At 43.5% G+C, this 15,944-nt stretch overlaps 1 protein-coding gene across 3 annotated transcripts in view; it reads right to left on the reverse strand.

Annotated features, from left to right (window-relative positions):
• DENND2A (DENN domain containing 2A) overlaps positions 1-15,944 on the reverse strand; it is a 63,725-nt gene that overhangs the window by 4,618 nt on the left and 43,163 nt on the right. For all 3 annotated transcript variants that reach the window (XM_062589823.1, XM_062589804.1, XM_062589813.1), the window contains exons 10-16: positions 15,357-15,466; positions 15,082-15,151; positions 14,373-14,450; positions 13,732-13,872; positions 10,125-10,273; positions 1,616-1,793; positions 644-685 (exon numbers count right to left, since the gene is read on the reverse strand). In XM_062589823.1, the coding sequence (XP_062445807.1) occupies positions 644-685; positions 1,616-1,793; positions 10,125-10,273; positions 13,732-13,872; positions 14,373-14,450; positions 15,082-15,151; positions 15,357-15,466 (768 nt within the window). The remainder of the gene's footprint in view (positions 1-643; positions 686-1,615; positions 1,794-10,124; positions 10,274-13,731; positions 13,873-14,372; positions 14,451-15,081; positions 15,152-15,356; positions 15,467-15,944) is intronic.

Below are 15,944 nucleotides of genomic sequence, written 5' to 3' on the forward strand. Positions count from 1 at the left end.
CCAGAAACACATTCTCTCTTCCATCCTCTCCCCTTAGATATCCTGCTTCTCCTCTCCAGGACAAAGGGAAGAAAAACCTGCAGGCAGTCTTGTCCGCAAAGCAGCAGCTACACTCCTGATCGTTGGCTTCCTAGTTGCGACCCATACAATGTAATGGCCAGAATGAAGAATCACAAACTCCAAGGGCAGGATGGGATCTGAAGGAAACATCGAGGTTCCCTTCCTACTCAGGGTAGGGATAAGTGATAGGAGAGGGACTGGCAGACACAAACTGGAAGAGTCACAACTCCCTGGGAGCTGCAAGTGCTGCCCAGAAGATGGTGCTGAGCCAAGGCTCTTCCATTCTGTTCTCAGTCTTATGGTATGTCAAGGACCTGTAGTCCCCAGGTGCCATGGTTTAACCTCTTAAAAAATGCATAATGATTCAGTCCTTAACATCTGTAGTTGCTTTAGGAGTCTGATACTACATAAGTGCACAGTAACCACTATAATACTGCCAATCACAAATCCCGCCTCAGTCTGCAGGGGGAGTAAGTGCTCCAGTCAGCCAGGTAGGTCAGCAAACAGAGACTGAGGTCTCTAGAGGCAAGGCATGTCAGAGGAAGGTGACAGAAGATGCAGGATATGAAGTAGCTCTGCTCACCTGTCTCAGAAACCGGTTATTTACAAGGTCAACCACAAGGACCTAACAGAGAGTGAGAAGAAAAGCAGGAAATCATTATTTCCATCATTAGAGTTTATCTTAATCTTTAACCGTCCTGGAGGAAACACTTCAGCCCTGCCCCTGTTCCCCTTAACCACCAGAGCAGCTGGAGGAGGCATCCAGCACTAGCCAAGAGTGAGGCCCTTGATGTGGCTTTCTAACTACTTCACCGCAAACCACAGAACAGCTTGGACAAAAAGAGGCTGTTCTCCGAGCCCAGCCCACCGCTTCTCACTGCCCTGGCTCAGTGCTGTGCTAATGCTGCTCACGCCGTGCTTGGATCAGACTTCCTATCTTTCCTGCTCAAACGCTGCCCTGCGTTGCTCTGAGTGTGCAGGGATGGAAACGTTCTGGCTCGTTGATAAGTCCTGGCTATGTTCACCCTTGCACACTGTGAACCAGTCTAGTTTCTAATTATTTATGCATTTCATTAGGTATCCATGTTAATTAGACAGAAGGGCAGCTATCCTGGACAATTTCTAGCAAGTACAATTCATGTCTGGCAGACTTTGTCCTTAGCCCCTAGACAACACTTTCCAGAAACCACCAGAAACTTTTAAAAATAATCCTCTACCCGCACAACCCCACTGTGGGAGATTCCAGCACCCCCCACTCCCAAGCTCCGCATGAGCAGAACGCAGCCCTCCGCCTTGCAGCATCCCCCGGGGCAATGTTCGCCTCCTTTCTTGTCCCATGCTGGTGGCAGCCAAAAGATGAGAGCTTGATCCTTGCACATCGTTAGCTGCCAAACAGCGACCTGCAGTTTTCTGTGGTGACACCACCACCCTGCATTAAAACGATAGGGGCAAACATGGTTCTTAACAGCAGCCTTTCTAGGACAGGAGACAACTCAGCCCTCTGAGAGCAATATATTTTTTTTTAACAGGAAGGTTTTTGGAGTGCGTGGCTCACCTCCTCTACCGGGAGCTCCTTCAGGCGGGGCAGAGAGCTGGAGAGCAGGCCGATGAGGAAGGGGGTGGGCGAGCACACAATATCGATCATGGAAGGCGGCAGCACGGGGATGTAGGTGTGCTGCCACGTGAAGGGGTACAGGAGGGCCACCATGGCGTGGCAACACTTTGAGAGAGTGCTGGAAGACAAAACAGAAGCACAGGCAACAGCAGGTCAGTCAGGAGATTAGTGGCACTTACTAGAAATTAGGGCTTTTTCATCTGTTGCCTGAATGATCTTTGTAGTTACTAGGCCCTCTCCCAAATTTCTGTCTCCACTCTCTAATTTCAGGATGAAAGACTTGTGACAGGAGCCCAGGTTAGGGAAGAAGATCCCACATCCATACAAGTGACAAAGGACACATCTCACTGAATCTAGTGTCTTCTCTTCCAATATCCTGATGGCAAATACTACACGGACATGGTCTTCTATGCAACTGCCTCTCATTAGAGAAAAGATGATTTCTTCTCCCCTGGCATGCCTCTGTGGCTGTTCCCACAGGAAAGCCAAGGGTTTGAATCCACAGGAGCTATACTGTACAGAACAGATAGCATATAGCCATGGAGTACAAGACAAGACAGCTTCACCACTACAGCAGCCAGAGCTATCTGTAGTCCATTCTCTGACCACTTGCCTGCTAGCTATACTCTTGGCCTTCTGAGCACAGATGGATGGCCTGCCCGCGCCTCGGCTAACCCCCAAATGTAATGTCCCCGGGCCGGTCATTGCAGCCACGCCATCGCTGCCCTTCAGCATGCTATCTGTACACGCTTTGCCTAGGGGCTACTTCAGCAGGCTGAGAATCGCACGGAAACGGCATGCTTTTCTACGGGTCCTGATGGCTCTGGATGCCAGGCTAGAGCACAAGGGGAAGGATGAAGGCAGCAATCTCAGACTCAAGGCTAGTGGGGCTTCCTGCCACCCGTGAAGCCTGCCAGTGTAACTCAGAGCCACAGGAAACAAGTGAAAACCAAGGAAGGGAGCACACTGCTAGCCTCTGCGTGACACTGCCCAAGGCTCACAAGATTAGAGCTGTCAGTCTTCCCCATTCAAATGCTACCAGTTGCTCTGCTGTAAGTCCCTTTGCTGACAACCTCCAAGAGGGTCTGGCCAGAAAACCCATCAGATCTCTGAAGCAAGGTAGGCAGCATCTGCAGTCAGTCATAGAGATGCACAAAGCTCGCTGCAGGGCATCAGTTACTCATCTGTCCTGGGTCTGCAAGCACTTGAACGCGTCAAGGGAGGAGGGAGGCTTGCCACAATAAACTGAATATAACGTCATTCTGTTTTACTAGCATCCAGGTCTTGAAAGACTGGAGGAGGGTAGAGAGGCTAATGTGGCCTGGAGGAATCACGTGGCCAAGGAGGTGCACACAGCTGGCTTGTGTTAAACTCCACAAGGGAATTTATACTGAGCAATCCATATCTGGCAGTTTCTTGCTGACTTGAAATGAAAGGGAAGGGGTTGGATGGGTGTGGACTTGAGCTCACTCTGAAAAGTAATGCCTGACTTCCCTCCTCCCCCCTGCTCCAGTTAAATCTGGTGAATTTGAGTCCCTGTACTGTAATGATAACACAAGCTGAGCAAAGTATCATGGCTTGGCTACAGCTGGCTGGCTTTCATCGGATAAATTCAGTTTAGCAGAACATGATTATGGTTGCCGGGACATCAGCGTGGCCATATGAAGAAATTAGGCAGTAAACATCAGAAAACACATGACGTTTTTTGGAGATAAGAAAATCCCTGGGCCCGAGGAGCGCCTAGAATCTGCTTAACATGAGAATTTTGCCTAGGACTCTAACAGGTATGGAATGGGTGCTTGGAAGCAACCATCTGGGAGGTAAAGTTTCTTCCCAAGAGAGGACCAGTTTGCTCTCTCTTTGCTTACAGAGGCTTGTCTTCTCTTAAGCAGACAGCGTATATAAAAAAGGAGACAGACCCTTCAAAGACCGTGTCACACACTAGAATCCTTAAGCCTTAATTGGGAAAACATTTCCATACCCTTGTTTAGGAAGGTCTTAAGTATCCCTCTCTCCCTTTTCTCTTTTCATTCCTGCTGGCTAACCCTCTATCTCTGATCTCAAGCTGCCCTCATCAGCAAGCCAGTGTCTGCTAGACTTACTGAATGCAGACCAGTGCAGCTGATACCTCCTCACCCCAAGAGGACAATAAGTCAAAGAGAGAAACAACATAGAGAGGAAAAAATGAGTCAAAGAGAGAAACAACATGAAAATAATGAGGTAAGAAAACAGACCTACTGAGAAATGGGAACATTTACCAAAAAGGTGAGAACAATACCAAAGCAGGTATCTTTCATATAGACTAATTTTGCAAGGAACTGCAATAAAGGTGTGCAATTTTATAAGTGAGCTTCAAATTAATCAGATCCTTTAAAAACTGTCTCTTTCAAAGTGGTGTTGCTTGTACATGCTTGTATACTTTTATACCCATAAATTTCAACCCCTTGAGCAGATACAAAAGCAGGGGCTTCCTTTCTCCTCCATTAGTGCATACCACATTTTCCACTCCTCAATTCCTGACTCGTAATAGCCACAGTAATAACAATAGCAGTGTTACTGTGAAAGCAGAAAGAAGTCCTCCTTTCATCACTTGTCCACAGCATCCCAGCATTACTCAGACTATCACTACAGGACTTCCTTTTCTCTGAGCAGAGGTTGAATGAGGAAAGGTTAGAAGTTTCACCTTTGGCGCAAAACTTTGATCTTGAAGGTACATCCCCCTTTCCTGCCCAAAGCTCCCAACTGATTTTACAGACAATGCTTGAAAACTAATGGGAAGGATCTTTGTGATCCCGTGTGGCTCCATAGAAGAGCGGTGGGCAGCTGAAGTACCTGGTTATTTGTGACGTGGTGAGATATTGCGGCATGCTGTCTCCCAGTGTAGTTACTGTGACTTGTTCTGCCCTCAGCCCTGCTTACAGGTTCCCATAGAGTACAGACAGTAGGTGAGAGCTTAAGTGGGAGGAAAGACGGCTGAGTTCCAGCTCATGGAAGTTACACGCAGAGCAGTGCGAGTCTGAAATTGTATGCGCCATGCTGAGGGAAACAAAGAAAGTACCTTCCCCTTCCACTCTTCTATCTGCAAAGTCCTAATCGCCTCCAACAGAAGTCCTGCTTATCTCTGCTCCGAAACATTTCTTAATGTGGACGTAATTTTCAAGAACTAAGACTGTATGGGTTGAGGTCTGTGAGCCTTCCTTGAAGGCAGAGCACTTTAGAGATGGACACAGAAGAGGTATCAAAGCAGTAGCTCTTCTGCATGTGATTTGGTCAGAATTGCTCTGCAGAGTGTCTCAAAGCATTGCAGCTTTCCAAGAGCACACCAGTCTCAGTCTTTTGGAATGAATTTAGATTCTAATCTAATCTAATCTAAATCTCCCTCCTTCTCTTGCATAAGGCTTTTCAAAAGCAATGACAAATTATTATTTCACACCCAGGTTACTGAACCACTCAAGAAGAATTTGTTGTGTTAAATTCCTTTTACGCATTCTGCATCACCGTGTGCTGTTCAGCTATCAGTGATAGCGGAGATGGTCCAAATTTCACCACAGTCATAATTCAGCATATACCTGTCCACGTAGAAGATATCTCCTCAAGGAGCCACTGAAGTTTTGTATGCTGCTCAAGCTGGATGCCTCTTTCTTTGAGATGTGTGTGACCCAAGACAAATAAGGACATATCTGAAAAGCTGTGCTACAGTATCAATAATTAAGTGAGAGAATCTTTTATGGAATCATGTCAAGGTGGCACACCTTGACAGCCAATAGTTCTCCTTCATGTTTAATATTTGCTGGTGAAAAAATTGACAGTCCCCAGCACTGCAATAATTTAATACACTCTCAAAGCACTATGTATTTCAGTGTCTGTCACTCCTTCTGTTATGAGGGCTCTTGTACCAAACAGACAAGCAGTGCCTTTGTGTAGCTACAGCCAACACCCCTAACTGAAATATCAGAACATACCACAGCCACGGGCATCTGATGGTACCACAGCCATCACAACAACTCCTGCTGTTTGAACCATACTGAGCCAGGGTGCTGCCTTTCGAAGGTGTGCTCCAAACTAAGAGAGCTCTCCTGCACGACTGCAGTGTGCTTTGGGAAGTGTCATGCACTAATCTCAGGGTGCAGAAGCTCACTGTCAGTTCTTCGCATGGAATGCAGACACTGTTTTTTAAGGCTTTTGGTTTCAACAGCCAATCCTTAAAGTACTACAGGTCTTTAAAGTAACTTTAAAGTACTTTGAAGATCCTGAACACATCTTCCTAGGTTCATTCAGGCTCCTGTAGGGAAAAGGGCTGAGGTGCACATCTGATGTCACTCGCGCAGGAGCTTGCAGGAGACAATAGATGAGCTAACGCTAGTACAGAGTCTAAAAGGTACTGATGTATGTGAAGGACCTTGACAGACTCCCTCCCTGAAGGACTGGTTCAGATGCTGACATATACACTGCTGGCTGAACTCTTCCTTGATCGGAATAATGGTATGGTTGCTCAAACAACAGGCCTTTCCACCACACAGTACCATATGCAAAAACAGATCAACAATTGCAGCTGCTGCTTTTTGGCAGCAATGTCATATAGAGGTGGTCAGTACAGAATCTGAACACAGTAGCTGCAACTAAACGAAAAGTCGTCTTCCTCTCTGAGAAAATTTGCTCCAAGACTAGCTTGATTTGCACTAAAGAAGACACTTAAAAACTTGCAATAATTTCTAAGGAAGGATACTGGCTGCTCTATTTGGTTACTTTCTTCCCAAACTAATGACTTTCTTTGGATTTAAGATGCTTAAGGATTTCTTAAAAAAAACAAAAAAAGAAAGCAACAACAACAACAAAAAAAGAACAACCCACTACTGAATCAACCAGACTTTTGGAGTTTAATGTCAGTAAGCCCTTTGTTCCTTGCACTAACCAGACTTCTGAAAATATGCTGGCATTTGGTAATTTAACATGGTTTAGATGTTTTATATATATATATATATATATATATATATATATATATGTATGTATTATATGTGTTATTTATTTTTATTTTTATTTATAAATATAATTCTGACATTGTGTCACATTTGGATTTACCAATGTTGGTTTGCAGATCTCTTGTTTAATATTTGATGGATCTTCCAAACTTTGCACTGCAACTTTGTGAAGTGTTGCTGCAAATCCTGCCAGGACAATGCCATTAATTTGGGCACTGCCAGTGCCTACCTCTGAAGTGGCGAGTTAGTGATCTGAAGAAGCAAATGTTACGACCACACTGAAAAAAACAATACTATCATCCGTCCAAACCTCTTCCTTTGGTTTCTTCTTCTCCCTAACCGTATCATAAAAATGAGAAGTCTGGATTGCTGGGATGCACAAGCCCAGGTCAGACTGTTTCCATAGCACACAGAAAGGGCTGCTGATTAATTATCTTTTACTGGTGATGACCACATTTAAAGTGTCTACTCTCATTCTTTTAGATCTGTCTTTGATAACAACGACCACTTTGTGTTGTTGACACAGCTGTGGTTCCTGGCAGGGACAGATGGAGTTGCTTGAGTTGGTCAGATCCACAACAGGCTTTCAAGGAGAACTAGAAAAACGAATGCCTTAGTACTAAGCCAATGTAAGTTTTCTGATTTTAAGAAGTCCTCTGAAACTAACAGATCTCCCTCAAGCCAGTCAAAGGTTTACCGTACAGGAATGAGTAAAAGCTGGGGATAGACTACACAGATCAACATACTTTTAACAAAATCATTTTCCTGGGCTGAAAGGGAATATATACTCGTTTCCATGGCAATAGAGAAAAAAAATAACAAACCAAATTCTTTCCCTTTCCTTTGCCAACCTTTGGATTGACAGATCTTTTAAAGACACTCTATGTTCATTCTAAAGATGGAAAAGACAAAGTATTTTACTTGCTGTACACTTGTGAGATGCATTTGTTGGCTCAGCTTGAAAATATTTCACAGTCCACACGGTATTTGGCAAGAGACATTTCAGCTTTCTTTCCCAGAGACAGATTTTATAGCAATTAGAAAACATTAAAAAAAGTATATATCATTTTTGTCTCTGTCACTGACATCACACCTATATGCACATGTACAGATATACCTATCAATAATACCCACCCCAAAACTCTACAGATTCATGATAAATGTAATTTGCTATGCACCTTTCATCATGTCACCTGTACTCTGCCTATGAATCCATCTCTGCTGGATTATTTCTAGCATTCCAAACCTCTGAGTAGTTTTGAACAGCTGCTTCTATTGTTTTGGGTTTTTTTCTCCTCTTAAGCTATTTGGCAAAAAATATTTATCTTCTTTTCCCTGAAATTGGCATTTCTACTCTTAAAGTAAATACTATTTAATATTCATTGAGTTCAGTGTGTTCCTGTCCCAAAGGGAGTAGCATTTGGACATGAGGTCCTGTATCTACAATATCATCAGTGTTCAAAACATGTGATTTCCACTACAAGACAGAGATTCTTGACCTCTCAGTTATGAAAAGTGCACTAATCCAACGCATTCAATCATGGATTAAAAATACAACAGCTTATTTCATTTTGAGGGTTATTTTCTTTGTCTTCTGTTTTCCAAGCCTTATAGCCCTTTGGGGTCAAGTTTTTCTCCACAACAACGAGGGCCAGAGAAACTTCATCTTTTATTACAAGAAAAGAAAACTAAGACTCTCCCCAAACTGCTTGACACTAGGAGCAAGGTCTTCTCAGAAACATCAAATATTAAACGCCTTGTAGATAGCTGGCGGGTCTATGCTAAATATTTGATGCTGAGCCCTGTGGCCCAACAGACCCTGGATCTTTAAAACATGACAATTTTTTTTCACAGAAGAAAAAAAATTACCCCATATTTAGAGAGTTCTAGAAACTGTGATTCTATAGCTCTCTCCAATTCTGTTTTATAGGCTGGACAGTCAGATTAATTCCTAACATCCCTGGATTTTTTGACAGGCGTTATGGGGTTGTGGGGGGAGGTCAAACCCACAGAAGCGCTTTGAATTAGATACTCTTTAACACATGGCATGCTCAGAAAACATGGTGGTATGCTGTCATAAGATTTGACAAGAAAAGATCTGCCAAATAAAGGTTCATTCTAAACTGATGCTTTGAAAAAAGCAAAGCAAAAAAAACAAGTCATGCACCCTACAATCTATTATTTTTTCTTTTTCTTTTATATTCTCATTTAGAGAATATAATGATGTCTGTGTACTTAACAGATTTTTTCCAAGTAGGTTAAATCTACCCTACTGGGGAGAAGAACCTCCACCCCCCAAAACAAAACTTGATATCGTAAATTATCACACAAATCATACGCACTACGCAGAAATGTAGCATTTGGATGAATTCTCTCAGCTTCAATCAAGTCTGAATGCTCTGCATCTCACCTGTGGCTTAAGTATTCAGAATACTAAACGTCTACCCATATAATGCATCAGTGAACATAGTGAAGCAAATCTTCCCCTCCCTTACCCAAGGCATTTGCCAAGAACTGTAAGCAGCGCATGCTGCCTGGATGCTACAGCTTCCTTCTCTCAGCCTTCCTTCTCCTGTGATGAGATTGTCTGAGCTCTGCCCTCAAAGAGCACTGGATCCCTGCATGATGATTTTTTTCCCTAGCTCCCTTGTAGAAGGGGCCTCTCCATTTTTTGCCCCAGCCCTCAGCCCCAGAGATGGAGCCTGCTGGCTGAAAGTTGTGAATACAGATGGCTTGGGGGCATTGTACGTTCCTGAAACCTGAGCAGCTCCTAAGTGTCATTACTCATCCAAGCAGTTTTTCCTTCCCCAGGCTTGGCTTACTCTCCCTCCCTGAATCTTCAAGGGCTGGAGAGCTGCCAGCCACCAGCTGCACAAGATCTTAAAGAAAACTGGGCCCATTTTCATAACTTAGGGAAGAGTGGGAGGGAAAAAAGAAAAACAGAAATTGGGCAAATTCAGAGAAAAGGAAGTCCTCTGCCTTATGCCCCCTTACTGCACCCTTTCCCATCACACACCCCCAACATGAAAAAAGTCTTCTGCAACTAGTAATAAAATACAAGCAAGAAAATCTAGGAAACCAATCTTGTGACATCAGGGGACAACCCAGAAGGGACAGCATCCTCTGCCTGAGGCCTAATCCCTAAAAATTTAGCACAGCTCAGTGAGGAACACTGCCTTACCATGGAGCAAGGGAAAGGACTTTAACTCCTTAGCACAGGGCTCTGCTCTCAAATGATTTAGAGGAAAGGGGACATTCTCCTTGGGGACAAGAAAAAGCTCGCATTTTGCAAGCTGCAAAGCGGAGCTATGGCATGTGGCTTCTAGAGTTCCCCACTCCTTCACAGACCTACTCACATCAGGTAAAAATTTGGAAAGAAACTGAGGCAAATCAAAGAACAAGGCAGAGGAACCAGCCACTGCAGCCTCTCTCCTTGCCAGCATTTTGTTTAAGGAACCACAAGAGGGTACCTGAGCTTGTCTGCGATAAAGATCACCCTCCTTTCCAGAAGCAGTGAGGCGAAGACTCTGCTCAGGTGCCGCACGCTGAGGGACGTGAACAGGGACTCAAAATCAACATGCTCAAGCCTTGAGTCAAGAGGCCGCCGCAGCTCAATTACCTGTTGCAGAAAAAAAGACTCTGGGTCAGCTCCTGCCCTCCACCAATACTGGCACAAGCCAGGACCCAATGGGTATTCTCCGAGCTGACATGCGTTACCAACTGTGCTGGGAAACACCATGCAGTGTTAAGCCTTCCAGCATAGTCCTTCCAAAGACCTCCCACAAATCCTTCTTCCAGATAAAGCTGAAGACTATCCAGAGTCCACTCCAGCGGGTACAGAATGACACCAACCACAAATTCCCTCCGCTGGACTGAGGACAGGGAGTTCTTTATGAGGAGGAAAATTAGTTTGTGTCCAGCTAGGAGAGGTTTCCAGGCTCACTGGCATGCAAGGAGAATGGCAGGAGCTTTTTGATTTTTCACTCTTATTTTCACTGTTAGGGTTTTCTTTTTTCTTTTCTTTCTTTCTTTTTTCTTTTTTTTCTTTTTTTTTTTTTTTTATTGTAAGAATTTGGATACCTAATTTGCCAACTATAAGTTTTTATATCAATTGTGGAAAAGAATATCAGGAGGATATTTTCATTTGTTCATATCTATTTAAATAATCCCTGTCACAGTACCTTAGCAGTCACACTCATTACCTTGCTCCTATAAAACTCTAACAATGGACATTTTATAAACTCCAGAAGAAAATCTACTCCAGTTCCAAACTACCACTACCAGCTCCAAACCTATAACTACACTACCTCAGTGGCAAATTACTCCATCTACGCCTTGTCTTACTCTCAGTACACATTCAGAACAATTGGTCTCCTTCCTCTCTGTACAAAACTTCGTATATATTGGGAGGTTGTTGTCACGTGTCCTGCTTTGGCCTTCATTTTCTATATTAAGCAAAAAATTCTCTCAAAGTTTGCCCATACTTTCTAAATTTAATAAACTTCAGCACCTCCCTGGGACTTTCTCTAATGTCTGCATTTTTTTTTTTTAATGATACCCCAAGTAAATCATTCAAATTCATCCTTTTATTTTCTTTCACAATGAAGGACCTTGTCTTGATAACATCATAGTATTACTTTTGCTCTTTCAACGGTCCACTACACCACCAGATCCTTTTCTGAAGTAGTTTTGTTCACTCAGTTATTTCCACATTTTATTAGACTATTCGATTTCTCCTTCCCAGCATTTTGCTCTTGTCCATATTGAATTTCAGACCAAATCCTCCATTTATCAAGGTTATTTTGAATTTTAATCCCTTACTCTCCAAAGTGCCTGCAATTCATCTCTGTGCTGTCATCCGCCTATTGTGTAAATGTGGAGTTTATGCCATCAATCAGATAATTAATGAACATTAAGGATCCTAGAAACAAAAAGTTGAAACACTCTCACAGCCTGACAGTAAACCACTGGGAACCTACTCCTAGAGTGCAGATTTTTAACTAGTTATGCATGTGCTCTACAGTAATTTAATTTAGTCTGTACTGTTCAGTTTGTCATCAGACAGTACTATGCTGAAAGTCTTCCTAAATTCTCTTTAAAAGCCTTCCCCATTTTTTCTCTCCCTACTACGCCAAGTACCTCAAAGAAAAAAATAGATTAGTTTAACATGATTCATTCTTCACAGACCCAAGGTATTGGATCCTCTAGATTCATACAAATCCTTCTGATCCTCTAGATTCATACAAATTCATTACATATTTTGTTCCTATGTATTTCTAGCAATCAAATTTAGGTCAAATCAAGTTACATTTCTTTGAAACCTCACTTTCGCTCTAACTTGAAAGCTAATGCTAGGACACCTTCTTCTATTCCCCTGGGACCTCCCATTCTCAGAGCTGCTTGCAAAATGTTCAGAGATCATTGCAGTTATTTTCTGCACAACTGTACTGTGAATCTCCTCAGGTCTTATTTACCCAAATACAATTAAGTTGTCTTGAGCCAATTCTTTTCCTGTTCTGTTTGGCACTCTCACATTATTAATATTAAAAGTATTAAATATCTGACCATAAATCATCTTCCTTCTGAAGACTGAAGTGTAAAAACCCCACATCAAATGTCTTCAGTCTCCATTTACCATACATTAGGCTACTTACACTAAGAAGGGGAGGAAAACAAAACAAAACAAACAAAAAAATCAATCTACGGTTGCCATTCAGTATTTTCTTATATCTGTCTCAGCCTTCTAATGTATTCATAGCACCTTTCTTACTAGCCTGCTTTTCCCAGAGGAAATGAGGTTCAGGTAATCATACTTTTACTTGGTTCCCTCCTTTTGTGTTAACTTTTGAATCCACAGCTGGCCAATTTCAATTTCCAATTTTAATGGAAATTGTCCCAAGGACTATTATGTTCGGTAAATTTGTGGAAATCAGCTGCCCATGGAGGAGAGAGGCGCTCATGCCCCAGCACAGTGTCCCTGCTGGGAAAGGCAGGCAACATGCAGCCATTACACACTCTGTTTGGCAGCAGCTCCCTGGTCCAGCAGCACGTACATACTGGCTGGACAGTCAGCATGTGCACAGCTCCTGCCTAGCTACAGCACAGCAACTGCCTCATGCCCTGAGAAGGGGCAGTATGAGGAAAGAGGTCTCACTAATTCCACTATTGATAGACAAATATATTTTCTTCTATGTCTTCTTCTGGTTATAACTCATTTTTCTGGTTTGGTCCTTGCATGCTTTTTTATTCTTTACATTTGCCTTCAGCAACAGGTACATCTACACTGCTATATAAAACAGGGCCAGGCAGAGAGCTCAAACACAGACTTTTGATTGTCTATACACTTAACTTGACATGTTCTCCAGCAGGCACAACCTACATCAACACACTCTCCTCTCTCACATTTGGAGATATCACACACCAAGGACCAGGCCCAATAGAAAGCAAGCCAAGACCACAACCAGTTTGGCTCCCTCCAACCTCTCAGAGTCCTTTAATGCTATCCGCCAAAGCTCTGCACTCTTAAAACTTTCTAACTGTCCTCACAAAACACTACGGCAGATGGAACACATACCCTCAGCTCCACCATGTTAAAACATCATTCTTGAAGGGCTATACCACTGCCTTGGATGATTTTAGGTATCTTTAACTGAAACACCCTGCCCTGTCCCACACAAACAGTGACTTGTGTATTACCTATGCTGGAGCATGTGCTATTAACCCCACCTTCAGGAAACTAAGTGTGGGAAGCCAAGAGCAGACCCAAGGCCACGTGTAGCTGTGTGTGGCACAGTGTGGACTCTGCCAGCCTGTGTAGTTCAGTTCTAAATGCCCTGTTTTTCTTTTTCACAGTATAATTTACTTCTTGATTCTGAGGTCACTGTAAAAGTCTCTATGCCATCCTCTCAGACCCCTTATTTTACTCCTCCGCTTCCCTCCACACAGCTGCCAGACAACCTGCCCTTCCTGAACAACCCCACAGCATCCCATCACAGTCCCAACATCCAGTCACCAGCTGTGCACATCTAGTGGCACTTGCTGGTCTACATCTCACTCCCTCTAGGGCGGTCTTTTTACCTCTGTTCCCGAGCCTGGCAAGAAGTTCTTGACTGTGATCGTCCGACCCAAGGCTGGGAAAGGTGCCTCCATGACACTCCTCATGAGGGGCTGCACCAAGGCTGGCGAAATGCCCCGTCTCTTCTCAACCTCATCCAAGATCTGAAACAAAAACACGAAGCCACAAAAATATGTAAAAGAGGAGGAGGGAAGTAACACTAGGAATAAAGTTAACCAGCATCCAAATTCTCTCCTTAACCCAGCAATGACATGGAGATTTGAATCAAAAGGAAGAAGGTAAGAGATGCAGCTATAAACCCTTCTTTTCCTCAACAAGGGAAACCCAGCACCAGTGAGGCCAAAGGGAGGCTTACTGCTGCAAATTCCCTTTGACCTTTGGGGCCAGGACCCCACCTTTTAACCTCTCAGTGCTTGTGTACTGGTAGTTCTGCTGAAGGTACAAGCCAACAGCTGATGGTATATTTTTCTTCTCAACAGTATTTTTTCTAGGCTCTAGAATTAGCATGTGGTTTTCTTGCCAACACCATTTCAACCCCCTTCCCAAGCCATTAGCTTTCCTGATTCCCACTCTTCTGGTGTTGGCTTCACCTTCAGGTCCCCTTCTGCCTGCAGCACAAATTCCCTTCCTCTCTCCCCCTCACCTTAGAGAACAGGTTGAAGCATCCAAGACGACTCACAATACAGTAAACTTCTGGGAGACGCTTCCCTTTCCCAGTAGGCTTTCAAAAGAAACACAAACACATACACACACACAAAAATCACCAAGAAAGTCATAGTTAGTTACAACTACTGTAGAGACCAAATGACTGCTGTCTTAGCACCTGCAACTCGCTGGCTGGCTCAGAAACCGGCATGCATTTCACAGCATGCTGCAGAAGATAACACTTCAAGTCTGGCTCAAAACATTGACATGTTGGAAACAGTGGGAAAAAATGATCCCACAAACAGTATGATCCCAATCTTCCTAAGTCAGGAGAGCAGACTGCTCTACAGAGACAACTCTGAGCCTACAGAATCAATGCAGGTTTAGACAACTATTTACTAGCTATCTAAACCTAAGGGAGATAAATCCTGCCCTCAGCTTAGTAGTGAAACAACAGTCTGTGTTCATAACATTAAGCACTAACATGAGGAAAAGGCAAAAAAGCTGTGTTTGGAGTGGAGAGTGGTACTCAGAGAGCAACCTTGACACTGAGCAGAAAAGAATAAAGCTGTTCTGCTTTCATCCTTTCCTTCCACACTGAAAGGAAAGAGCAGCAGCTTTCCACTCTCCATAAGGGGTGCCAGTAACACCAGCTCCACAAAGGGGTGGTCTCCCTTCTGCTAATGAACAGAATTATGAATAATTACCAGCAGCCTCCTACAATATCCAAAACGCCTGCTCCCATCTTCCCCAGTCAGGACAAACGAGAATGTTTCACTGCAGAAAGAGAAATTAGAATGAAAAGACACCCATTGCTCAAACACAAAATCTCTGACTTAAATGTATGACCATAATCTTTCATATTTCCAGTACGCCCTTCTCAGGGCACTATCTGACTTTCTACCACAACAGCACTTGTTTTTTATTAGCTGGATGTATAAATGAATTTTTCATAGATCTGGATAGGAAGTACAGTATTTACCTGGCAAACTGCTGGATGGGGGCCCAGTCCTTAGCATCAGGAAAACAAAACTGGGGAATAGCTTTCAACTGGTCTTCTGCCTCACGCATGAATTTGAACGAGCGTTCAAGCTAGCAGACAACAGACAGAAGGAATGTTTCCAATTAGTCATGTGGGGATGGAATGACTTCAAATATTTTTCCTGTGACAAATGAAGAGGTGATGACAGAGGCTAAGCTTCTGCCTGGAAGATATTAAAATTTCTGTGATTCTCACTCACGAATCTTTAAAGTAACTGCCCCCAATTCCACCAAACCCTACTTCTGCAACACCTGGCCCTGAAATACTGTGCCTCCACTCTGAGACATGTATTCCAGAAAACAGAAAGAGAACTGATGTCTGAGGGGAACTCCTGTTACATCACATTTAGATGTACGCTGTCACACTTGCTCTGCATTTGTCCCATTTGTCATTCCCCGTTCTTAGCTAGACTATTAGTGAAAGCAGTGCCCTCCCTGTAAGAGCATGTCTTCCTTAAGAATAGCACTCGTTGATATACAGTGTTGGTTCTCTTTGAAGAGAGAAGGGGGAGAATGGGAAAAACTGCAA

Source organism: Rhea pennata, chromosome 1 (genome assembly GCF_028389875.1).
Source record: "Rhea pennata isolate bPtePen1 chromosome 1, bPtePen1.pri, whole genome shotgun sequence".
NCBI lineage: Eukaryota > Metazoa > Chordata > Aves > Rheiformes > Rheidae > Rhea > Rhea pennata.